This window comes from Varanus komodoensis, unplaced genomic scaffold, assembly GCF_004798865.1.
Source record: "Varanus komodoensis strain SLA01 unplaced genomic scaffold, ASM479886v1 scaffold30, whole genome shotgun sequence".
NCBI classification, from domain to species: domain Eukaryota; kingdom Metazoa; phylum Chordata; class Lepidosauria; order Squamata; family Varanidae; genus Varanus; species Varanus komodoensis.
In genome coordinates, this window is record NW_025335762.1 from 4,789,609 (window position 1) to 4,815,321 (window position 25,713).

The following is a 25,713-nucleotide window of genomic DNA, read 5'->3' on the forward strand; positions in this document are numbered from 1 at the left end:
ATTAAACTCACTGGCTTACTTCTGAGTAAACACATGCAGTTTATGTGCCATGGCTGCACTTCAATACAGGCTGAATCAGGAATATATCCCAAGATTTTGCTCAAGCTAGTTATGGCATAAGGAGTGTCTAAGCATTTGGGATGCACAATGCCAGAGGCAGGAGCTTCTACTTCAGATATGAACCTTCATACAACCTTTCAGAAATCATCCATATTTATAAATAGGCTGCCCAGATGTGGAGAAAAATAGGGTTCTTACACCTTTAATAGCTTTCTGAAAGAGGGAGCGGCTATTAAAGGTGCACAGCCCCACCTTCTTTAGCACTTTCTCCTGGGCCACTCATAAAATTAGGAACAGGGTTCCTTTAGTGTTGTGACTAATCCCCATTTTCCCTCTACTCAGGAAGGGGATCAAGTTGCCTCTTTTTAACTTGGCTTTTGAAAGCATTTCTACGGGTTCTAATATTGCTTTTGTCCTGGTTTTATTTGCTTTAAAAAAGTTTATGAATTTTCTGTAAACCAGAAAAGCCCTATAGAAATACAGCAAGCCACATTTTGTCCCCACCTCCTCCAAAGAAACAAGAGTTCAGGTACACCCAGACTAGCTCCGTGCAAATAAATAAACCCAGATCAAGCAACATGATGCTCCACCGTTCAAGAAACAAGCCGAATCAATCTCTAGCCAGAACAAATCCAGCAACTGTGTCTATCAGGTAACTGGCCCCAAAAGCAACATTTACCCCAGCGTCAGCCCTCGAGCTGCCTCCCCCCCCCACCTCGAGGCAACGGCGAAAGTGCAGAGGAGCCAGCAGGACGCCCGGGCTGCTCAGCTTCTGCAGGCAGGGCTGACGCGCACGTGCGCTGCGCTCCGCGGCGAGTGCGCACCTGGCGCTGCCCGGGGAGGAGCGACGCGCGCCAATCGCCGCTCTCCTCCCCCGCCCCGTCCCCGCCCCGCGGCCCCGCTCGCCCCTCCTCTTTCCCCACCCTCCCGCGCCTCCGCCAGTGACGTCACGCTCGGCTCAGCCGGCGCCATTTTGAAACTCGAGCCTTAAGGGGGGGGCTGGGTAAGGAGAGGAAGCCAAGAGCGGGGAAGCCCTGTACGCGAAGCCGGCCTTACCCTGCCCCCCCCCCCCGGACGGAATCCGCTGCCATCCTCCCTCCACGTTCTATTTTAGCCTGGCACGGGCGCAGTACTGGAAAGCCGAGCGACCGCTTCAACCTGCCCGGCGACCATTGGGAGCCCAACATGGCAGGTAAGGGGCTGCAAGACCCCCTCTCTCGTCGGGGACGGCGCCGCTTCCTTGCAGGTGGTAGAGGCAGGTCAGGAGCGGGAGGGCTGGCCGGCCTCGCCTTTCCGGGAGCTTGCAGAGCTGGGCTGCTGGCGCCGCCGCCGGCACCCCCCGCAGCTCTGTGCAGGCTGACCCGCTGGGGCTGGGCTGGGCTGGGCTGGGCTGGGGCTGGTTTCCTTCCCTTTCCCCCCTCCGTGCCTTTGCTCTGCACATTTAGCCCGTTTCTCTCCCCCTCCCCCCCTCCCGTGAGTTGCATCCCCAAATTCTTGGGGTATTTTTCTTCTCCTTCCTGCACTGAGACTGACAAGGCGCGCACGCCGCCTGCCCCTTCTTCATCTCTCTGTCTGTCCCCTCTGCCCGCAGCCGCTCATCCTGCTCCCTTCCCACCCGGATCCTGCTCTCGAGCAGCGCACTTTCCCTCTCCTTCGCATTTTTCCGGAGGAGGGCGAGACCCGATTTCCCAGGAAGAGGCAGAAGTTGAGGGAGGAAATCTCAGGGCGAGGCGTGCAGGGCTGCCCGGGCGGGGATGCCTTTCGGGAAGCTCATCCATTTCCTTCTGATTCGCCTCCTTAATTGTTTTTCTGCGAGGATTCAGTGGTCGGGAAAGGGGATTATTTGGAATGCTGCGCCTTTGGAAGTCGGGCTTTGGGGTCAGGGCGTGCTGATTTGCAAGACAATCGGCGAAGTGCGATCGGGATCGGGTTGGGGGTGCAGCGAGATGTGCCGCCTGCTAATACCCTCCATGCCAAATCAAGGGGCACGTCAGCATGCTCTTCGAGTGGGTGTATTTTTAGGGAGGAGAGCCTGCGCTCGTTCCATGTGGCGTGGTGTGAGGCATGTGCTTCCTGGTTTCATTCTCCGGAGAGGCTCTGTGTCGCAGCTTCCTAGAGGCTGCATTTTGGAGCGTGACATAAAAGTCTGGAGATGCCTTTCCTGGGTTGCACGGGGGATGTGCCCTGCTTTCCCTCCCACTCGTCCATTTCTTTTTGGAGTGCGTTCCTTCACTCACACCCTGCAAGATGTTGCTTTGTGTTTCTCAGAGTGGAAAGGGAAGTGGAATCAGATCTGCTCTTCGCCCTCTTCCCCTTCCTTCCAGCCTCTCTTATTTTTCATCAAGGGAGGTGAAGCTTTGAATGTAGCAAGTGATATGGGTGAGGAAAGTGATCTAGGATTTGTGCTGAACGAGGTTTTCAAGCCTTTGGAATTGGGGAAGAATTGACTGTCTAGGGCCGAGCCAGGCTTTGGGCCTTGCCTGCTAAGATGTATTCACAAGTTGCCCATTCTGTCCATCATGAACCGAAGTATCCTTTCACATTTGCCACTTGGTGCCCAGATATGGTAAAATGTTTCGGTACAAAGTAACAAAGGGAGATGAAAATAGAATACGGGTGAATTGTTTCCACTTTCCTGTGCTTGGACTGCTGTGAGCTTGTAGCATTCATTCTCCTCCCGCCTTGAACTTTTTCTCCAAGTTGCTCAGCCTTATGTGGAGAGGGAAACCGTCTGTCCGTCCTCCCCTCTGGTCTCCTTTGCCAAGTGTTGCGCAGCTCTGAGAGAGAGACCTTTTTTTTTTTTTTTTTGGAATTAAGGGAAAGCTCCATTTTGACAACGTCTTTCAGGAATTAAGGGCAGCTCGCTCCTTCTGCATTCTCTCTCTTCCTGTGCAAACCCAACCCAATGACTTGCTCTGAATGACATGTGGAATAAATGGGTGGTGTGTTTTGTACAAGTTTTGGTGGCAAGGTTCAAATGATTCACCATCTTCCGCTGAGGCAGTAATGTTCTTGAAATTTTCTCTCCGATCCATCTTTTACGGTAGTTGAACGCTTACTCATAGCAACTGTTATGCTCAGCCTGTTCAGTTTGGGGTGGTGGTCGGGTGGGTGTGTTTAATGAAACATACGCTGTTCAGTGCATGCAAACTTCTTGGGCTGGCTTTTTCTTTAGATGGTGAAACAGGGATTTGCTAATAAATTGCATGATTCTGCTAGCAACTCTAAATTTAGTGAATTTGGTCTTTTAAGGGGAATACATTTTTCTGGGAATTCAGTAGCATGTATTTTTTCCCCCTTACCTCTTGTGTGATTTCTGAACTTGTGAGTTACAAGGAGTCGACAGCTTGTAGCAAATCGCTAGTAGAAGTGATTCTAAGCTTGAGAGAGAGTTTTTGGGATCTGGGTTAATCCTCACTGACAAAAGTGTGTGCGGGGAGGGCTGGGTATGTGGAAGAATAGAACAGTTCGTGATTGGGTTTCTGTGTGCTTCCATCTGCTTTAGGAAATACTGTGGGCGTGGAGGGCTCTGCCTTCACAGCACGATTTAACTTCCGATGCCAGTGAGCACTGTTGAGAGGGGTGGAATACGAACACAGTGCAGCCACTTTGAACAGACAAGGCGTGGGTCCCCCTTTACTTAACTTCTGTTTTGTTTCTAGGCGCTGGAGGTGGCGGGAATGACATTCAGTGGTGTTTTTCTCAGGTGAAAGGGGCTGTGGATGACGATGTGGCTGAAGGTAAGAATGAGATCTGCATTGACTCTTGGGCTTTGCTAATGGCAGCCTGGTTGCAACACCACGGCTAGACGAAACTTGCCTTGAAATATTCTTCTCCCACCTGTGTCCTATTCCTAATAGCTGTACCTTAGCAGCAGGTTGACAAGGCTTCAAGAAACATCATCCGTGCTGAGACATTCTGTGGGACGCAAGCTCATTGACCCCTGTATGGTTCTGGGTTGTTGTTTTTTTTTTAGGAAGTGCTTGGCTCTTGGAATGCTACAAATGCAGTTAAACTTTCTTCATGTGATGGTTTCAGCTGCGAATATACAATATTTTCTCCCCTCTCATCAGCACAGTGAGGCTTAGGCAGCTTTCCCCAACTGGTGTTTGGGACTTGTGAACAGGAATGTTGTGTGTTCCAGTCCAAAATATCTGGAGGGCAAAGGATTGGAGAAGACTCGTTGAAGGATATTTATTTGTGGTGTTTTATAATGCAGTGGCTTTGAAACTACCTATGTGATGGAGGCATTTTTTTGCTTGGTATCGATGCTGGAATCCAAACTTGGTTTTCTGCAGGCATAATCTTGCTGAATTTGTATGTCCAGTGACTGCAAATCAGAAATATCCCTTTAGCCCGTCTCTGGAATATGCTTCTCACAGAAGAACACCTGACATCATCTTTATTTTCCCTTTGACACCAGTCAAATACCGTATTATTCTCCAGATATTTTAAAAACTTACTTGGAAAATTATATATATTAATATTTAAATATATTGTGGGGGTTAAATTTCTATATGGAATTATTGCTGCTGGTATTTTTACTGTTTTTAGCATTTCATGTTTTATTTGGGTATTTTATTTGTATATGGCTTTTACTGTTTGCAAACCACACAGAGAACCCTCTGGGCTATTGGAGGACTGTATCAATGCAATAAGTAAGCAAATGTAACTGAGTTGCACGAGACATGCAACAGTGGCCCTGCAACCTTATAAAACTTTGTAGGACTTGTTGTGGGTTTCGAGCATTTTAAGACTAACGCTGCTTGAGATTGTGCTTGCAGTCTTCAGGTTTGTTGAAAGAAATGGGTCAAAATTTTGGCAAATATTTGTATCTGTTCATTGTATTAGAATAAAGTTTGAACAGTTTGTGTATTCTCCCCCATTAAGATTTCCTACAGAAGCTGGAGACCTTCTAGTGGGATCAGAGGCCAAAAAGCAAAAGTGGAAGATGCCATTTCCCCAATGTTCCTTTTGTTGAAACTTCATGTCATCACACATTTATCTCATTTAGTCGCAGGGAGTTTCTGAGGAAGGAGACTTCCCCAAGATGTTGGGCAAGTGGCATAAAGTAACTCGTCCATCTTCTGTGTGACTTTTGCTTTTGGCTAATTCGCATGCCTCCCCAGATGTGATCCTCCAGATGTTTTGCCAAGAAGTTGCCTGTCCCTGCACTCAGTGATGCCACGGTGTTCTGCTGTAGCTGAACCAGTAACATGCCTCTACAGTGGAACTGATCTTCCACATCCATCTCCCGATGCCATTTTTGTCCCTTCCTGAGAATGCACATGAGGCGTGATAAAGGCACGCTGCTAAAAACGTCATTCCATTATTGCAGTCCTCTTCCCCCCGTAACATGTGGGGACATTTATCTCATCATGGCTGAGGAGAAGCTTTTCTGTGTATTCAGGGGTAGGGTCGGGGGCAGCCTACTATGGGGCAGAGCCCAAATCTCTAGGAGGCCTTCTATCCCATCACCCTGCTGCCCATGGGCACAGCCCGAAACAAAGGTTCAGGGACACTAGTCTCAGTTGCATCTTATTCCTCTGGGACAGGTGGCTTTCTCCCAAGTGTGCTTTACCTCCTGTTCCCTGCTTTGAATCTCTGCTTGAACTTGTTTCTTTAAAAAGGAAAATCAAGCACCGTCCTCTTCCTTGTCTAGGCACCTCTCTTTTGCAAATTGGAGTATCTTTAAGAGAGAGTCTTGCTTAAATTCACAGAGAGGCAAACCTGGGCACTTCTTGTTCTGTGACCCTGCACCCTGCATCTTTTTGGTACCTGTCACCAGCTCTGATGTTGCAGGATGAGACCGGTGCGATTTTCAGTGTTGCTTCAAAATGGTCCTCTGCCTTCCTTTGCACTGATCCCTCATGTGGAGGGGGGTGGGGAAGTGGGGAAATGTGATGCGATTACAACATTGTGTGATGGTAGAACTGCTCCTGTATATTATGGGAGTGGGGACAACTCTGTACAGGTCTGTATTGTCAGCAACATCCCTGCTCAGGATACACAGTTCTGCTTGCAGTGATAAATGCTTCTTGGGTGGGTTCTGCCACCAAGGCTTGTTTTGTTCGGGTTGTGGAGTGAAGGCTCTTTAGCCAGTGGGCGCTGTAACCACACACTGCACAGCTCCCATGGTGGCTGCTGTATTTGCACCCACATGAGACAGACAAGGCCAATGGTTGAATCCTTAATCCATCGAGATAGTGTCAATGCCGCATGTGATGCCCGGCATCTTTCTGAAATCTTGCAGTTCCATATAACTGTTGGGGCACTCCATCCTATGTAATTGGGAAAGGTAATCAGGATCCAGCCGGTTTCAATACTGCTGCTTAAAATACTCCTTTGTTCTAGAGGTTTGCCCTTTTGTTTCATAGGATTCATGTGGCTTGCAGTGTGCGAAATAGCTATTTGTCATTGGAGCCATTGTCCATTTAAAACAAAGCCAAATTTGGTATTGCATTGTTTTGTGAGCAGATGCACTTGTAAAGGTATGTATTGTTAGTTACCAGACACCATATTTTTCCTTTGGCAAAACACCACGAAAGGGTGTGGAAGCAGTGTAATGCTAAAAAGAGCTTTGGCCACAGCATTTCTGTAAGTACTTGCATAGGTAGGAGCAGGGGCTCACAAATACCGAAACAGTAAACATTGCTTTAAAATGCAGCGTGAACTTTTGTGTGTTCACTCAGGAGGAAAACGCATTTGTTCAGTTGGATTTGCTCCCAAATAAGCATGCAAAGGATTTTAGGCTTAATTATCAGTACCTTGATTTAATTTTCCTGGGCTTGGGTCATAACTCAGCAAAGAGCGCCTCCTTTTCATGCAGAATTTCCCAGCTCAATTTCCTGGCAAATGCAGCTAGGTAGCAGGGCTAGGAAAGACAGCTTGAAATTTACTGGCACAGGATGCAGTGACGGCTACCAGCAAGAGGGATTAGGCAAATTTATAGAGAACAGGGTTGTCGGTAACTACTAGCTAGGATGACCACATATTATCTCCAGTATTAGTGGCAGTTTGCTTCTGGTGTCTGAGAACCGGAGAATACAGGTTGCTCTTGCACTCACGTCCTGCTGTTGTCTTCCCATAAGCTTCTGGTTGTATTGAATGTATACATTCGAATGTATTGAAAAGGTGTTGGAAGTTCAGTGCATGGATATTGGGCTGGTTCTGATACTAGGTTAGCCTTCCAGTTAAGTGTCAAAATACAGGCATTCACTGAATGCTGACCATCCGCAGCAGTGCATGTGATAAACTACTAGCTTTGAGTAGCGAGGCATAGTTATTTATTTGCCTTGCAATCTAGTAAACTTCTCCTTACTGACAGGAATAATAATACCATTATTTCCAGAGTGACCTAATGACTTGATGGCATGTAGGGTCCCACACTTTTGTATGTTAAGATGTACAGCTTTTCCCCCACACACTTAACACCAAAGGAACAGCCCATCTACCAGCCGAAACATAAACTGATCTCAAGCCAAAATCGCAATGGCGATTGTTCTCCTCTGGCTGCTCATCTTTCTCCTCCTACAGCAATGTTGCAAGACTTTATTCCAGAGACATGCTGGCTAGTCTTACCTTTGGGTACCTGCATTTCATCAGCCCTTCTCCCCATCGGAGAAGTTCATTATATTCTTTACCATCTTCCATATCAACCAGAGAAGTGCTGTGATCCATGTCTGGCAGACAGCTCTCCTTTAAAAGTGAGCAGCGTGATTATGCTGCTGAGGGCCTGCTCAAGGTTGCGAGTGCAGTAACAGTAAACCATGGGTTGGCTGGCAACAAGCCTCCCCTGGCCCTAGTCATCTGCGGTGAAGATTGGATTTTTTTCAGGGCACTTTGCAGCACCCCACACCCTCCAGCCCATTAGGGAGTTCTAGGAGGAAAAAAGTGACCTAAAGTTTCTCACCCCATTATAGTTCTTAATTATGATAATGATGATTAATTCCAAAGCTGTAACTAATTCTTGGCCTTCGTGCTTTTCAAATCAACCGAGTCACAAATTCATGTCAGTGGAACTGCCTGAGTGCTTGCCTGAATGTTTTTTGCTTGGGCACACACTTTTCCTGAGCAAGTTACATTCATTTCCCCTAAACTACCGCACAAGCTTGTGAGGATAACCTAGACAAGCCCACGCACCATCCCGAGTGGACTTGGAGGAAACTTAATATGTGGTTCTTTTCCATCTCCCATTTTTGGAGAAGACTGGCTGGGGACTGCTGCTGGTGTACCTTTGAACACTTTCAGGGGGAAATTTGTTTCATGCACAGTGGACAGATCTGCCTCTAGGATAAGGTATGGCCTTTATTAAATCATTTTGCTGGTATCTGGTTTCCTTCTTAACCAGAAAGAGAGAGAGAGTGCCAGGGATAAGTGTCCCAGCTTCTAGCTAAATGCTACTACAATTAAAATGTACACTAATGACCCTTTTTCTTTAATAACATACTGTCATTTTATTAAGCAATTATGCAAGGAAAGAAATCTATACCCCCGTTACACTTTGTATCCAAGTTTCCTGTATCTGTGTTTGAACAAGTGCTATGTTTCACTTCTGGCTTGAGTAGCATGATGGTAGTTTGGGGAGTTGGACAGGCAAAGGATTAGATGGCCCAGTTGCCTTACAGGTTTGCTAGGAGGATTAAAGGGAGGAGACGCCATCAGATATGTGGCAATGAGGACAGATACAACTGTAAGAAATAGGCCTTCTTTTAAGAGGATGCATGCGGGACTTTTGGTGCTTTGTCAGCTGTAGCTTGAAGGCGAGATGAGTGACATGTTTGCACAGTAGGAATCTTATGTTAAATTGGGCTGAATTCATTGCTGGCCACAAGTGACCTGGCAGAGACGAACTCCAATCCTCAAATGAATTGTTGCTGTATTGATCACTTGTAGCTGTTGCAGAAGTGATGCTCACTGCTGTGAAAAGAGTGGAGATTTAGAGGCAGCTGCAGGAACATGTGTTTTCATCTATCTTCCCTAATCATATTTAAGGGAAGTATTTTTAACCAGGAACTGAAACATTCAGCAGATGATGATTTCAGTTCCTGGTATGGAAGCCAATGCTGATGTTTCTCTTATACAGCATAAGGAGAGTTCATCTCCAAGGAGAGAACCAAGCCTGTAATTTCACCAGGGAAGGAGAAAATGGATGTTTGCATGTTAGGAGATATAATTTGTAGGTGTAATCCAGCTATGAAGACATATTGCCCCCCTGAAATTTTTGGACTGCAAATCCCCCAGCGTTGGTTTTGCTGGCTGGGGCTGATGTGGCTTCCCAGGTGTTGCTGGACTGAAGCTGCCATGTTCACTGCTGGATTGATCAGTTTGGAAAGAGAACATATTCAAATGAACCAAGGTTCTCCTGGTTCATTTGCATCATGAGGGTCTGGACCCTCTTTTCCTAGCAACAATCTAAAAGAAAAATAACATGGTGTTTTTGGATTAGAATGGGAGAATAAACAAGGCTGACCTAAACAAATCAGGTTTCTTATTCAGGATCATTGTATGTCTCTAGAGAACAACAGCCAAACCTGTGCTTTGCAATGGTTTGTTTGCACAGTTTGGGAACACAGTGAACACAGTAAACCATAGAGTTGCACTATATCCAGAGAGGAACTTAAGTAAGACAAGTTGTGTGGCTAAAAGTTGATTGGATGCCTTACTGAGGTGCGTTCAATGATCTGAACGCTGACACAGGGACCTCTGATGCTTGATGGGGTAAATGAAGTCCGAATGAAGAAATGACTGGTCAGGTTTCTCAACTGAGAGGCCTTTCCGAAACTGTACCAAGAGCTAGTGGGCGTGGCAAACGTTTCATAGATTGACTGCATATATAAAAAGGCTTTTCTTTCAAAGCTCCCGAGATGCTCTACAATTTAAAATGCCAAAGCACAAAAACGAGAAGGAAACCAGTTACAAAGGATAGAAGAAGCACTGTGGTCTTCAGCACAAACTCCCTGACTCCTTCCGCCTTCCCTCCAGACACACATATCTTGAAGTGGTCCCAGATATGGTGACATTTATTCCTATAAACAGAATTGTCCTGATCCCAGCAAGGAAGATAAATCTGTAGAATAATGTTATATGGATGCAACCAGTGGGGAGACACACGTGTGTCAGCAACCCCTTTTGCTGATCAAATGGTTGTGTTCATAAGAAGAAGCTTCTGGGGCTTTTTGGTCCATTTCTTGTTTACAGCCCATAATAAATTTTAGAATCTACTGTGCAGGTTTCTCAGCCTGAACGTCTGTGTTGTTTTGGTTGAGATATGGGGAATAGGGTGGGTGGCGCATTCCAAATCCCATGCTTGTTGTCTGTCTCTTTATTTTGAGATGACAGGCTGCCCTGCCGTAAGGACTTGAAGGCCACTTCCATTGGGATCTAATTGGCTTTTTAATTATCTGCTTCACAGGTCTTCCTGTTTGTCTCTAGGCCAAGTCATTTAGGTTCTTAGGGTCCTGCAGTTCCTCATCTGGGAAGTCAGGGTGCTGTGTGCTTCCTCTTGGGTCAGGCGTTCGCTTCACACCACCGTCCATTACTTTCCTAACACAGTTACTTCTTCAAGTTATTTTTAACTGCCTTTTAGGATGAAAGCTGTAAGTGAATCTACTCAAATTCCCTCCTTGTTACTTTGTTGCAATAGAGCAAAGGGATACGGAATCCACATTTCTTCTTCTCTTTGGCTTGCTTTTAATGCTTTGAAACAAGGAGCATCATCAACATTAAAGTTTTGTTTCTGGGACGCTTCAGACTGGCAGAGCAGGTGTGGAGCTACCAAGTCTGGTGGCTGCTTGTAACAGGAGGGACGATGGTAGCTCCAGCCTAGGAGGCTGGTCCTAAATTGCTCTCGGGATTCCCATTAGGATCCCAGGAAGGTGCCCTTGCGGATGTTCCGCACACTCCGTGCAGGGTCTCGGCATGCCCAAGCATCTTCTTGAGGCCCTTGTGGGTTTTGAGTGATGTGCTGGTTGGGACAAAGAAGTCAGCGTGGATATTGGTGTCGTGACCTGGGCCCTGCTGGGCCATCCAGTTCTGCATGAGCTCTCAGCCGAGATAGAAATGGCCTCTTGCTAATCCAGAGGGAGGCATTGATTCTGACTGGACAGGCTGTGCAAGGGAGACCCTGCACAAGAGATGGCGGTGGCGGCCATTGCCATTTCCTGTTTAGAGGACGTAGCATCATTATCAAATTTATTTATTTGCTGCTTTTCAGTTCAGGAGCTCTCCCGAGCAAGTGTGCAACAGCATCATGCATATCATCAAATACCGATGCCATCCGAATGACAGCAACAGTTTTACACATCAGCAAAAGGCAGGGTGCTCAACGCCGTAACAGCTGTAAGAATCGGGGGAAGGCCAGAGTCACAAAGTAAGTTTGGAGACTGCTGGAGAAAAAGCAGCTGAGAGATCCAGGTTGCTCTCCCTGCATGCCTTCTCCAGCCAGTGACTGAGGCTGCGTCTATCTAGTAACGGGCTCTATAGTCTAATTGGGTTGGTTCTAGCAGCTGGAGGTGGCATGCTATGGCGAGCATATTGCGCTTATTTTTAAGCATGTGCACTCTTGTGTCAAACTTTATGAACAGGAAGATCTGAAAGAGAAATACCCACTTGTGAGCTGGGGCAATCTCATGCCGTTTAAGTCCTTGTGTGTAGCTGCACCTTCTGCACACAGATGCATGGGCACAAACCTTTCATGTAATATTTTCACACGGATGAGATGTAGGAGTCAACCGTGTGACTCTGCTTAGGGGAGGATCTTGTACCGAAGTGAGTCAGTGCGCCATTTCCTCTCCCTGCCTATGAATTCTTGCAGAATCTTTTGCGAGAGGAAAAGCGCCCTGCAATGGGTTGCTTATATGGCAGTGCTCTGCGAGATGTGTTTCATTGCCTGATGACAGGGCTGCTTTTGCACATTGTGTCACTTTTCCTTTGATTGTGTTTTTCCTTTCTAAAAGTGTCACCGCTTCTTGATGGATTAACTTGGCCTTCCTCCTCCATTTGGAAAGGTCCTGACACTGGGGTACTGAAGCAGCAGAAAATGCAGGGGTTGGACTCGCATTGTTGTGTGCACTCTGAGAGCTAAAGTGTTATTGTTCCATATAATAACTGAGCTGCACATGTGTTATGGGTGTGCTTTGAAGTCTATCCAAGAAAATCTAAAGGAGAGGAAGTTGAGGGTCAGCCAGTGTTTGCCATCTATATTCATGGTCTAACAAAAATTGTGCTTTGCATTTTTACCTAACTGCCCAAATGCACAAGTACCCTGTGTCATGCCTTAGTTGGAGGTCCTCTGGAGGACCCAAAGGCTCCAGAGATGGCAGAAGACCAGGAAGAACCTGGGCCCTTGTGGGAGATGGCTGCAGGTCCAGCAGGGGAGGGGATACTGCCCCGTATCCGTTCTCAGTGCCGAGTGTCTTGTGTTCATCAGGAGGTTGCACTGCCGGTTCTTTCAATTTCAAGCTCAGGTTGTACTGCAACCAACTGTGGAAAAGCCAAAAGGGCCTGAATCCTTCTGCAAGGCACGGTATATGCTCAACAAAAGCACATTTGCCTGCTGGCAGAAGGCCCAACCTAGCCTTCCTCAGCAGAGGTTTCCAGGCATGGGATCAGCCAGAAGGAGGGCCCTCTCTCCCCTCCCCACCACCCTTTCCCCGAAGAACTTACATCCAGGCAGGTGTGTGTGGGAGAAGGTGGTCTTTCAGGGATGGAGCTTTATAGATCACCATGCGCTCTCTGAATGGTGGCTGGAAGTAGACCAGTGGGCCGTGGCACCATTGCAGCAAGGGTGCTATGGACTTCCTTTATCGGTCCCCTGTCAAAGTCAGTTCCACACAGTGTAAGCCGATGTAACCAATGCTGACTGCGGCCAGTTTGGACAGTTCTAGGAGCAGGTGCCGTTGGTGCAAAGACTGAGCTGTGCAAGTGCTCCTGGCCATCACCAGAAGCTCGAGCACACCTAGAGCTTCCACCGAGACCTTGTTGTTATTGCTATACGGCCCCACAGATGAAACTCTCTGGGCAGTTTGCAGTTTACTTCTTCGGTTAGCAGTTGTCTCTTCCTCTGCTCCACCGAAATTCTTGCACTGCAGGGCCTTGGTTCAAGAGTAACCAAGATTTCGAAGCTGTGGCTTGACTGGGCATATGCAGGTGTGCACACGACCGTGAGCTCATGCCAGTACTTCGCTTCTACCTTCCTTGTAGCAGGCCAGGGTGGTTTTGTGGGCTCACTTCAAGCTGCCCTACAAAGCCTTTGATATGCCTGGGATTAGCCTATGTAAGAGATGACAACTCTGCCCTCTCTGACCTTTTTGTTCCAGCAAGGATGTCTGCTCAAGTCTATTTTCTGGGCACTGAGTCGGGTCTTGCAAGCATGCAGGTGTTTGTCAGTATTAGTAATCACTTCACCTCAACCGGTGTTTCTTCAAGAAGGTATATGCTTTTTTTCTCCTTCCTAATTCATGGTGGGTTTTGCTGGGCTACAGTAAAATCACCTGAACTGAGCTTAAATATTAATTGAAGGAGGGGTTTGTATCGAATTGTAATATGGTTGGCAACTTGGTTGTTAGACATGGACTCTGTGGAAAAAATATCTTAGGATAAGGTTTTACGTTGTAAAACATATGCTGCGATTATGTTGAGCACATTGCAGCTGCCTATGTATATCACACTATTTGGTCCAGGTTCCCAGGCAAAGGGGCAGAACTGGCAAAAAGTTATCTGTCTCGAGGCTGCTTCACTCTTCTTTATGTTGCAGAGTGGTGCACGATCAAGCCCTCTTAGAAAGATCATGCTGAACTGTCCTTAAGCTCTCTCTTCCCATGGTTTTGTAGACATGCCTTTCCAGAAATGGACTCCACTCTTAATTTTTTAAAGGATGATAACCCCCCCACCCCTTTATTCTCACCAGGGTTTGGCTGAGAAAGGGTAACTGGAGAGCCCAGGTTTACCCAGTGACCTCCATGTCTGAGTGAGGATTTGAATCGGGGCCTCCCTGGTCCTAACGGGACATTGTCTGTGCGTTCATACTTGTACATGCAGCAGTATCTAGGTGTGTTGATATACTGAAATGGCACAGTTAGTCGTTTAGAAACTGTGACTGTGGAAGCCAAGTGAGAAAGAGTTTCCCAGCATCTTCAGAGTAAAGTTTGATTTCTAAGTATTCAAGTTGCAAGCACTACAATTCAACCCACTGGTTCAAACCCAGTGAAATATAATGATAAGTTCAACCCCCTGGATCAATCCCAGTGGTATATGAAGCTGCTATATTAAGAAATTGAAACTCAACATTAAGAAAACCAAGGTCATGGTATCCGGTCCTATCACTTCCTGGCAAATAGATGAGGAAGAAATAGAGGTAGTAACAGATTTTGTTTTCCTGGGCTCCAAGATCACCACAGATGGGGACCGCAACCAAGAAATTAAAAGATGCTTGCTCCTTGGGCGGAAAGCTGTGGGAAATCTAGACAGCATACTAAAAAGCAGAGACATCACCCTGCCGACAAGAGTGCGTATAGTCAAGGCTATGGTCTTTCCAGTTGCAATGTATGGCTGTGAAAGTTGGACCATAAGGAAGGCTGAGCACCGAAGGATTGAGGCCTTTGAATTGTGGTGCTGGAGGAGACTCCTGCGAGTCCCTTGGACCACAAGGAGATCGAACCAGTCAGTCTTAGAGGAGATCAACCCTGACTGCTCTTTCGAAGGCCAGATACTGAAGATGAAGCTCAAATACTTTCGCCACCTAATGAGAAGGAAGGACTCCCTGGAGAAGAGCCTAATGCTGGGAACAATTGACGACAAAAGGAGAAGGGGACAGCAGAGAATGAGGTGGCTAGATGGAGTCACTGAAGCAGTCGGCGTGAGCTTAAGTGGACTCCGGGGGATGGTGGAGGACAGGAAGGCATGGAGGAATGTTGTCCATGGGGTCGTGATGGGTTGGGCATGACTTTGTGACTAACAGCAGCAACATATTAAGAAATCACAATTGGCAACAGTACAGAACTAAAGACATTTTCCTCCTTGTTTATACATACACATATTTGCAACTTTTCTTGTGTCTTTATTCACACAGTGTATTATGTGCAGCTTTAACATTGTAATGCGATGCATGTTTAGTCAGAATCCTTCCCCCTTGATTCCAATGGGGCAGACTCCCTAGTAAGCTTAGGACTGGAGCCTAAATTGGCCACCTTATGCTTAAAGCCCTGTTGAAATCAACAGAACTTGCTTCTTAGGTCTGAAGCTGAGCCTTAGGGAAATTAGTGAGGCTCTGCTCTTATGCCCTGTTGAAGTAACTGGGACTCTCTTCTGATAGGTTTGCATGGCCTGAGTAGCAAAACTGGTTGAATGTCCCATTAAAATTCTTTAATGTAACCTGAAAACTGTTAAGAGGTAAGTTCTAAAATATCAACATTGGCTCCAATAGCAAAAACAAACAAAGACCCACAGGGTTTTATTTATAGAATCATAGAATAGTAGAGCTGGAAGGATCAGAAGGCCATTGGGTCCAACCCCTGTTCAGTGCAGTACTCCAGTTAAACCGTCCTTTTCTGATGTCTGTCCAGTTGCATCTTGAATGCCTCTAGTGTAGGAGGAGGTTCTATCTTTCACTTGTTGAATTCCTGTCCTGGGAGTCGTCCCACCAAGTTTCAGTTACACCTATCAGGTCGTATTCACATTCCTGTATTAAGAGTTCAAGTTCATGTTGTTCGTTTCTCATACTCTGAGCATTAGTTTAGAGACATAAAATACCTTGTTCATACGCTTGCTTTCTTCCTACATTTTTGGAAGATCGTCATTGGGCACTTTTAGAGCTGCTCCCTCTGCCATGGTGCATAAGCCTTTGGCCATTATAACAAGTTGGTCTGTTGTAATGCTGCAACATCAATATCTTGATTCTTCAGCCTGGATTCTATGGGCTGTTCCCTGGGAGTGAAACTGTGGCAAAATGGATTTGCCCTCCGCTGCTTCCCTTCCACTGCCGTGGATGATTAGGGGACCCTCTAAATCCAATGGGGAGGGTAGGAAGGAAAGAGTGGGGAAGCCTTATCTACTCATGCAGCACGGGATCCATACCTCCTTTTTCTGAAGATGGTTAGTAATTCAGCCGGAACGCTGGGAATGGCCACAAGGGCTCTCCTAGTCCGCTGTTCTTTTGTTGTGCACTGAAGGAGAAGTAATTACCTTGCTGGGACACTCTGCAGATGCAGCATTCCATTAAGAGATCCAGGAGCTGATAGGTTGGTTTTGCCCTCAAACGTGGGCTATTTGGGTTACTTGCCAACCCCCCTAGGCGGTCGGGCTTTTGTCCTAATTTTATAACTGCAGAATTATGGGGGTTGGGGTTAAAGAGTGGAATTTAAGATTCTCTCTCTCTGTGAAACTGTGCATTCTGATTTATCTTTGGGATAAGTGTTCCTTTATTTATTGTTGCTAATTTTTAGTAGCTGCCTCCCCCAGATTCTAGAACAGGGGTTTGCATCTCCAAAAGGTTTGGTGCACAGTTCCCAGGATCCCTCACACTGGTGATGGTGCCTAGAGCTGACAGCGCTTGTGGCCCACCCAGTGTTTCAGCTTACACATCCCCCCTCAACATCTCAAAGAAAGGACCAGTTGTGTTTTAGGTTTGCCCTAAAACTATTTCACATAGCATCCCCCTGACTTTGTCAAATTACAGACTCTGGTATGGAGAAACAAGTTTGTGCACCATTTAATTCCTGAGGAAATTAGGAAGTTGGAGCTGCAAAATCCACAGATTCTAATGTCACATTTATCTCCTTTGGGGTTTTCCGTTCATTGTTCAACTGGGAGTATCTACTCCATAGTTCTAAAGCTCTTTTTGCTAGATGGCACTGCATGTATGAATGGCAATCTCCAGGGGGAGTCACAAATAATTGCTGAGGGAAGATGACTCCTTCTCGAGAGCAGGGGCAAGCAACTTCCAGTTGCTTTGGATTGCAACTCCCATCAGTCCCAGCCAGCCTGGCCAATAATTAGGGTTGTGGGAGTTTGGGGGCACCAGTTTGTCTCCCCTTGCTGTCGATAATCAATCTGTTGCTTTGTGTTTGTGTGTTGATGACCAATTCTGTTTCAACAGTCAACTACAAATGGACATTGTAGGGCAAATTTTATAGGCTTCTAAAAAAAACACCCCTCCTTGTTTCCCAGGCTACTGCTGCATAAGGGTCATTCATCTTCCATTTTGATACTATAAATATCGGCTTACCCAAAGCTTCAACATTAGCTCAATCTACAAACAAGCCTTTTATATCTAACTCTTGTTTAGTGAGTACAGGGGTCACTCTAGTGCAGAGAAATTGAGTGTCCCAGGTCTAGAAAGAAAGGGAAAGGGGTCCAATTTCTGCCAAAAACTCCAGTTTGTAGTTTTTTACCACTAGGAAACCTAGTTGGTTTTTGATACTTGTGTTTGATGACCGGTTCCCATTGAATCGTCTATTGCAAATGGACACATGAGTGCCACCATTGTGCATAAGCAAATATCAGTCCCAGTCCTCAAAGAACTTCTAATCTCAAATAGCTGTGAGAAAGTGTCTCCACACTGGCTTGCTGAGTAAAAGAGTGGTCTTTGCATTTTAAGATGCTGTGTGGGAGGAGCAGAGAGAACCTGGTGGGTTGTGACACCAAGACTGGAAACTCAGTATTCACGCTGCCCTTCAGGGCCCTCCAGAGTGGTTTTTGTCATCTATCTCTTGGCATTTCAGGGAACCCCTGAGGCAAGAACATGTCTTCTTTTTAAGAGCCACAGATGTTAAAGGTGTATAGGTGTAGAGTGTGACCTGTATCCTAATGCACCTATGATTGCATGCGCAAGACAGAGGAATGCGTTTTTCCAGAATAGTGCCTTTTGACCACAGAGAGTCCCAGCTCATACTGCGCAAGTCCTTTCTGATCTGCCCGAGACAGCCTCCTGTTGTTTCTCACCTTGTCCATACCTTGTGCAGATAGCAGCACCCTACCTCTCTCCAAGCCCTTTAGGATGTGCCAGAGAATTTGAGAGAGGAAATAGGCCAGTGTGGACCACAGATAACTTGGCTCAGTAGCTGGCCACTAACATTTGTTAGGCCCCTGATTACACTCCTGTGTGCTAGAGTGTCCCAAAGCCCTGCAAGGCATGCCGTTTATGTGTGAGAAAAATAATTAACTTGAGGAATTGGGGAAGAGAGAAGTGGACGAATTCAGGGACACCTCCCTAAACACATAACCGAAGTCTGGATCACACCAAACGTCCCTTTCTGATGGCATCCTTTTTCCTGTGGTGCTCAGCAAAAGGCCTTGAGCACTCTGAGAAGCAGGGCCTTCTTTTATGTCCAAATAATCAGTGCATTGCAAAAATTGCAGAAGCTTCTTGGGTATGAACAAACGGAAATGTGTAAGTACAAGTGCTTGCTCTGTGATTATGTCAGGAGATTTCTCTTCCCCTTCGTTAGAAATGTTCTCCTGCTGATCTTCCAGTGTGCCAGGTGTCTTACTAAGCTGTGTGAAACTGCTTTTGGCAGAGGTCATTTATTCCTGCTCGCCCCACCCCGCCTGTCTCCTCGCTGCCCTCCACAAGTATAGAAGCAAAATATTGTCCAAGTCTGTTTTGATTCCTTGCTGGACAGAGTCTTTCTCGACCTGGACAGATGTGTTTGTGTTTGTTGATTTCTTGTTGACAGTTCAGCGATGCCTAAATCATCTCAACCAAAGAGTGTGGGGGAAATGACCTTTCCTCCCAGGTTGCCATATGTCTGGTTCCAAGTTTAAGAAATGCAACCAAATCCTCCAATACAGAACAGAATCCAGTGCGTCACCTTTCCCCAACCTGTTTCCATGCAGATGGGTTTGGCTGCAGTCCTCCTCCTCCTCAGCTAACCTGACCAGTGGCCATCCTGATTATGGATGATGTGGCCCGAGACATCCAGCGGGTACTGGGCTAGGGCAGGTTGCAGAGGGCGGGCGGCTTTTGTGCCTCTCTGAGCTCTGGCTGTTGACCATTGTTGTGCCGCACAGCCCGTTGTGCTTGCATCTCTGCTCATGTTTTCAGCAGCGGGTCTAGTGCACCACTGCTCCCTAAACAGCCGTGTACTCCAGCGGCATGACAGCAGGCCTCTCAAGGATCATCATTAATGCAAAGTTCTTGGTATGGTTGAGCCACGGTCACTGGCTTACAAGGAGAAAGCCTCGGAAATGAAAGTAGATAAATTTTACCAGAATTGCGTCACTAATAAAGGAAAATTAAGTCCTGAGGATTAATTGGCTCCAGTCTCCAAGATAAAGCTTCAGGTCAAACGTGCATCAAAATAACTCAAAATTACGAGGGGGATGTGCAAATATGCTCCATAACTTTTCTGCAAAATGTGATATAGCAATGAGAGTGGTGCCACGCCAATCATTATAAATTTATCTTTTTATTGATACCAATAACATAACTTTCCATTCATTAATTGGTTTTTCATGTAACATTTTCATGCTTTTTGCATGAAAAACTGACAAGCTCTAACGTCAGATTAAACGACAAGGTTCCATCTTTATTCGGTATGTCAACTGCGCTTTTTGGCTTTTCTCTTGTGAACTGCAGTAGGATCATTCCTGGAGAGATTCCAGCAGTAATCGGCAAGCATGGATGGACTCCATTTCCCTTGGTAGCTTTTCTCCATGCCTGCGATATCCTGGTGGAATCTCTCCCCATGCTCATCACTCACTGCCCCACAGTTCAAAGGGAAATAGTCTAAATGCAAGTGTAAGAAGTGAATTTTCAGTGACATGTTTGCATCAAGTGCTTTATAGGACCTAAGCAAATTTTTCATGTGTTTTTCATAGTCATCTGCCTTGCTGTTCCCAAGAAACTCCATTGCCACGTACTTGAAGGCTTCCCGTGCCTTCCCATTGGGACTGCGAAAGGCATGGACTTTTTCTTCTTGTTTAGCCAATGATGCAGTTAAGTGGCACATGTAATGCAACAATAATGAGCGGCCCAACTCTCGTCCTGATCCCCTATTTTGCATCCAAAATATAGGTGCTCTGCCTTTTTTACCACTGCCGTCATTCTGCACTTTTGAGATGCAAGTATAACCTCGCCACAAACGTAGCGGAAGTTATGTGTGCTGTTTACACAGTTTCGAGGCATCTTGGCTTCTGAGGGAAATATCACACAACTGTTCCTTGGAAATGTTAGTCAATGACACTTTCACAAGCCACCAGATGTAACTGTAGGATCCGTAGATCTGACCAAGACAAATGTACCTTGCAATAAAAGAACAATAAATTGCAGTTAGGTGATGATCTTCACTTTGAGACTAAAGATTAAACCGTTTTCATTGTTCTTCCAAACTTTGTTGAGAAGTTACAAGGCATCACGATCATCAGACACCTCCCTCCCTTGTAGGCAAATACACTCGCCTGTGTATAAATCTTTATTGTGAAATATCTTGAAAACTTTAGCTATCCAGCACCTTTATCACCTGTTTTCTAATTCATCTAATCAAAATATGTAAGAATTAGCACATTTTATTTCAGAGGTCAATAATTTCCCAAAATTTGTAGACCAGTGTAATCTGTACAATTTGGTCACTCTAATAGTTAGGTTGAGGTGCCTGCTAAAGAATGCCAAGCCAGTGGATTTGGAGGGAGTACCTTCCCTCCAGCAAATTGTACATTCATGTAGAGAATGCCATATTGTGTCCATTTTTGATGTGTTCATTTTATTAGTGTGAAGCTGAGTTTTTTCCTGCAATTATGCAGTGGAACTATGCAAGCATCTGATGTGCTGTTAAGCACAGAACTCTGATGATCTCAGCATCTGTGTCTTATAAAAATGAAGAGAACTAGTGTTCTTTACAGCTATGAAGATGAATGGGTATTGTTAATAAAAGCTGTGGGGGGAGTGAGATCTCAGAGGCAAGGGGGCATGGCCTCAGTACTATCTATAGCTCTCAGCTCCTTCCTATCACTAGCAGATTAAGAATATAGTGTGCAAAGCGAGTTGGGACTGCATCCCTTCCTCTTTACCCAACTTAAGCCAGAGAAATGCTCATCTGTGGGCTTAAATTGATGAGCATTTCTCTGGCTCAAATTATGCACACAGTGAGAAGTCATGCTCTTTCTTTGTTTGAATCTTCGTTTGCTTATAATAAAAGTGCAAGAGACTATACAAAAAAGTAAAGTAAGGTAGACAATTTTCCTTCTTATGGTCCTTCGAGCTTTGTTAGAACTGCATCTGTGCCAGCACTAGGGGAGAGTGACTTCCTCATCCCCTTCATTGCCTTTGCTTGGTTCAAACGTACGTGTACATTTCCTAGCTCTGCTCTGCATTCCATCTATATTTTTGGCAACTGTTACGGTGCCAGTGGGGCTGGCTGGGAAGATGTCACTTCCTGCAAGGAGCCAGGTGAGTGTTGCCTTACAGACTTGTAGAACAAGGTGGAGTAAGGCCCCAGTTTGGCATTTGATCCCAATAAATCAAGTTTCACAACTCTGTTCAGCCTCATCTTACAAGGTTAGTTGGGAGGATAAATTTTAGACAGCTTTCAGTGTGAAAAGTGTTAAGCTTCTCAGCGTTGCTTTTTATACCGGTCTCATAGCTATTTCTATAGTGAAATGGTTTTCTTCTCCACCCAGTGGCTCAATATAAGTTGGTCCATCATGTAAAAGAATGCACGCTTTGTATGCATGAGAATTTGTATTCATTTCCTGATGCCTTCAGTGAAAGATGCGCTTGGGAGAGCGGCCATCCGTCTGAGCAGCCAATACTGCTGAGCTAACTAGGAGGTTAAGTTATTCCTAAGGAGTGCTCCCAAAGGCTTGATACTTACAGAAGTGCCTCACGACTCCTTCGATGTTGGGAAGGCTGATATCTCTGCCCACTGCCGCTCCCTCACGCAGAGGTCTCTGCCTAGGAGTGTTCCTCACTCTGGGGATCCTGGTTCGGCAGTACTTTGCTAAGGCATCCAGAGGCAGTGAGAGGCCTGCCCTGTGCTAAAGAGTGGGTCTGCAGTTGTGGGGTGGCCTTTTGGAGCCTTGCGTTGTATGACGAGACAGCTGCACATCGCAGTGAATGTGGCAGGTGTGCATCGGGCTGCGTGAGCAGGCTGCAGCTCTCCATTGACATGGCAAGCCCAGGGTCACCCCTTGCAATATTGAAGGTGCCTTGCATAGAGGAAGAGTGGGTGTGGTAGAGGGGGACCTTTTTCCTTCTTGCAGATTTTTCCCCCTTAAGTTTGGAGAAAATCCCCCACCCCATGTTTTCCAACTTTTTCCCCAAGCCTTCACATTGCCGGCTTTTCCATTGCTAGCACTGATCTTCCAGGTGACATTAAGAACATCAAGATCTCCTAAGTTAAGTGCCAGTGGGTTTGAGACACAGAGCTTCCTTTGTGAGAGTCACTTTAGATGCCAAGGTGGAAAACCAAAGCATGTTCACGAAATGCTCTGAGACTCATTTGCTGATCCTCAGTGGTGAATGACTGTTCTGGCCAATCCTGTGTACTTTTCCTCTGTAAAGTTAGCAATGCTGATAAAGAAGCAAACACACCAAGAGCACACCATGTTTGTTTTTGGTGTGCTTCATGCATACCGCAGTAACAAACTGGTGTCAGATGTACTAGGAATTGTTGATATGCTTTTTCAGGGCCCTTTTTGTCACTAGGCAATACAATGGTACTGCTGTGGACAAATAAAAAAGCATTTCCTCTCATTTTTGAAGTGACTTCAGGATAAGAGGTGGACTGGATGCTTAAAATGCTCCATGTTTCAGGAGAATGCAAGCAGCAGAAATCTTTTGTTAAGGACTAAATTAGAGTGTCCCTGTTCTGTGTATAGTTTAACCAAATACAAAGGCTTCCAGCTAGCAACTGTCTCAGTTGTCATGGATTTCTGTCTGTCTGCTTAACAATTCCCTATTGTTAAAAGTTCAGCAAGGATCTTGGAGCTTCTGCAGGCTGCATTAACTCTTGTCCAAACTTGGTGAGCGAGTGTGAAACATGAAAAATGAGAACCTTTTTGGTTGTGCTTCAGCTTAACCAAGGAGCTGCTGTGCCAGCAAAGGTAAAGCAGCAAATGCCTCTGTTATCCGTCTTTCGGTGGAGGTGGTTGTGAGTTGGAGAGCAGCAAAGGGCTGGTACACAGGCAACCAAATTACCATGTGATAATGATTTGTGAAAATGATTGCCATATCTTTGCTTTGTCTTGTATTAATGACAATGCAATGCAACTTTTTCTGCCTTGCAGTTTTGTTCTGTGTATTAATTTTATCACACCTATATCCCACTTCAAAGATAGCTTGAAAATTCATTTTGATGAGAAGTTTGCGATCATTTTGTAGAATCATATTGTGTTTACTATTTGAAAAGCTTTGCAACTTCAGTTCTTGAAGAAATCAAGACTTACGATTCATGAAGAGTTCAGAAGTTTTACTTCCAGATTCTTATAACCCAACAATGTGCTTAGTCAGGATTTTAAAATACAGTGGTGAATAATAGAAAAGGGTCAAATTACATACATCGAACCACTAATTATAATTGCACTGATTTTAATAAATTTTACCTTTCTTATAAAATCAGGAGAATTTATCAGCATTACAGTTTTAGTTATCAGTTCCATTTGAGAACATGCTTTTTTAAACTTTGGATGTTCAGAAAGTATTTTATGAGCTACGTGGGGAGAATTTATTTTCACTATTTTGTTTGGTAAGTGAAGATGGCCATTTTAAGACCGTCCCAACCAGCCTGGGATCCTCCAGAGATACTGGACTAAGTTTCTAAAATCCACCCGTAGAGATTGGCCCTGTTGTCTGGGAATTATGGGAAGGTTCCAATGACCGTACTGCAATCCAAGAACATGGGCATCAGTAGCGGGTGCAGGCTGTGAGTAATTGGGGAAAGTGTGGTTCGTTCTTTCTTCATATAAAATGGAATGGATAGTTGTGCTTGGTGTAGATTCACTGAAATCATTGAGTAAAATTATTCATGGCTCTTGTGACGTCTACTGGTTCCAATGGGTCTATTTTAGATGTAACCTATGTTATGTTGCAGTTATGTTTAAAATAACTTACTTGGGAAATCAAAGAGGGTGAAATGCTTCAGCAGCTTGTGAGAAAATGGAGCAAATTTGTAGTATATTAGAATAGCAAGTTTCATCCAGTTTTTAAAACTGTTAAAATTTCCGTTCATTTGGTGATGAATGAGCATGTTTCGAATGTTTAGACTTCAGTCTAGACACATGGTGTGATTTTTATATGAAATGTTGAATATGTGCCTGCAAAGAACAACTGTAAGGATAAATTTGTGTGTGTGTATTCTGCATACAGGTTTATGTTTACACACACATGCTGTGCTTTAGATTTGGCCAAAAGTCGCCTGGGGAAATGCTGGGAGATTTCTGAATCTGAACTAGGTTCCTCCAGAAAGTTTCTGAGTCTGAATGCTTTCAAAGTTTGCTATATGACTCCAATTTTGAGGGTTGCAGACAGTGAGCCCCCAAAATGGATGTTTCTCCCCAAAGCTCTCTTTATATGGAACATATCAAGATGGGAGGAGAGGATGTAGTTGTGCAACTGGAAAGCATTGGCTTCTATTCACAGTGAATGACTTCATTGCAGCTCTTCAGTCCCCGTGCTTGGGGCAAGGAACCTCAAACAATATATTGGAGGGCAGTTTGAGCTTCAAATTTCTTTACTGATTTGGTTTCCTTGAGCAGGTAAGGTAAAGGTTTCCCCTTGACATTAAAGTTCAGTCATGCCTGACTCTAGGGGGTGGTGCTCATCTCTATTTCCTAGCTGAGGGAGCCAGCGTTTGTCCGCAGACAGTCTCCGTGGTCATGTGGCTGGCATGACTAAACACCGAAGTGCACGGAACGCTGTTACCTGCCCACCGAAGTGGTACCTTTTTATCTACTTGCATTTGCATGCCTTAGAACTGCAAGGTTGGCAGGAGAGCTGGGACGGAGCAACGGGAACTCACCCCGTTGTGCAGACTCGAACCGGCAACCTTTCGATCAACCAGCCCAGCAGCACAGTGGTTTAAACCACTGTGTCACCTGCATCCCTTTGAGCAGGAGCCGTACCCAAATGTTTGTAGAGTCCTGGGGGCTTGCAGGCTTTGGCCAGTGAAGGAAGAGAAGTGTGGCAGCATGTGGAGTCTGGGAGGCAGTTCCGAGCATAAGGGGCAGGAAGGGAGAAGGGGCAGGGGGGCTTTTGGATGCAGGAGGCTCGCAGTTGGGTGGTGGGGCTGGGGAAGCAAAGTTTATGGGCAGCATTGGATCAGGATGCAGGTGAAGAGGTTATGGAGGGGTTGCATAAAATGAACTTGCTGCTAGCAACTTGGCAAGTGAATTTGTGGGTGACTGCCTTGTTGGTTGATTGATTGATCGATTGATTTATATCCTGTCTTTTTCCTGCATAGGGCTCAAGGCAGCTTACATCATTCTCCTCCTCCATCATATCCCCACAACAACAGCCCTGTGAGGTAGGTTGGGCTGAGAGTCTGTGACTGGCCCAAAGTCACCCAGCTGGCTCCATGGCCTAGCAAGGACTAGAACCCAGATTGTCCCAGTCCCAGTCCCATGCTCTGAAGCACTGCACCACACTGGCTCTCCTCTACATTGAGAGAAATACAAGACCATGGCGCTGCTGTGTCTTTCAGGCAAGTCCAGCAGATTATT

General features: G+C 45.7%; 1 protein-coding gene across 5 annotated transcripts in view; it reads left to right on the forward strand.

The window, feature by feature from the left end:
* The first annotated feature begins 1,045 nt into the window (after positions 1–1,045).
* PPP2R2A (protein phosphatase 2 regulatory subunit Balpha) overlaps positions 1,046–25,713 on the forward strand; it is an 82,596-nt gene continuing 57,928 nt past the window's right edge. For 2 of the 5 annotated variants that reach the window (XM_044437484.1, XM_044437485.1), the window contains exons 1-2: positions 1,046–1,252; positions 3,723–3,800. In XM_044437484.1, the coding sequence (XP_044293419.1) occupies positions 1,246–1,252; positions 3,723–3,800 (85 nt within the window). In that variant the 5' untranslated portion in view covers positions 1,046–1,245. Of the gene's footprint in view, positions 1,253–2,967; positions 3,104–3,722; positions 3,801–25,532; positions 25,695–25,713 lie in introns of those variants that run through there. The other 3 variants (XM_044437482.1, XM_044437481.1, XM_044437486.1) reach the window with 3 other exon arrangements.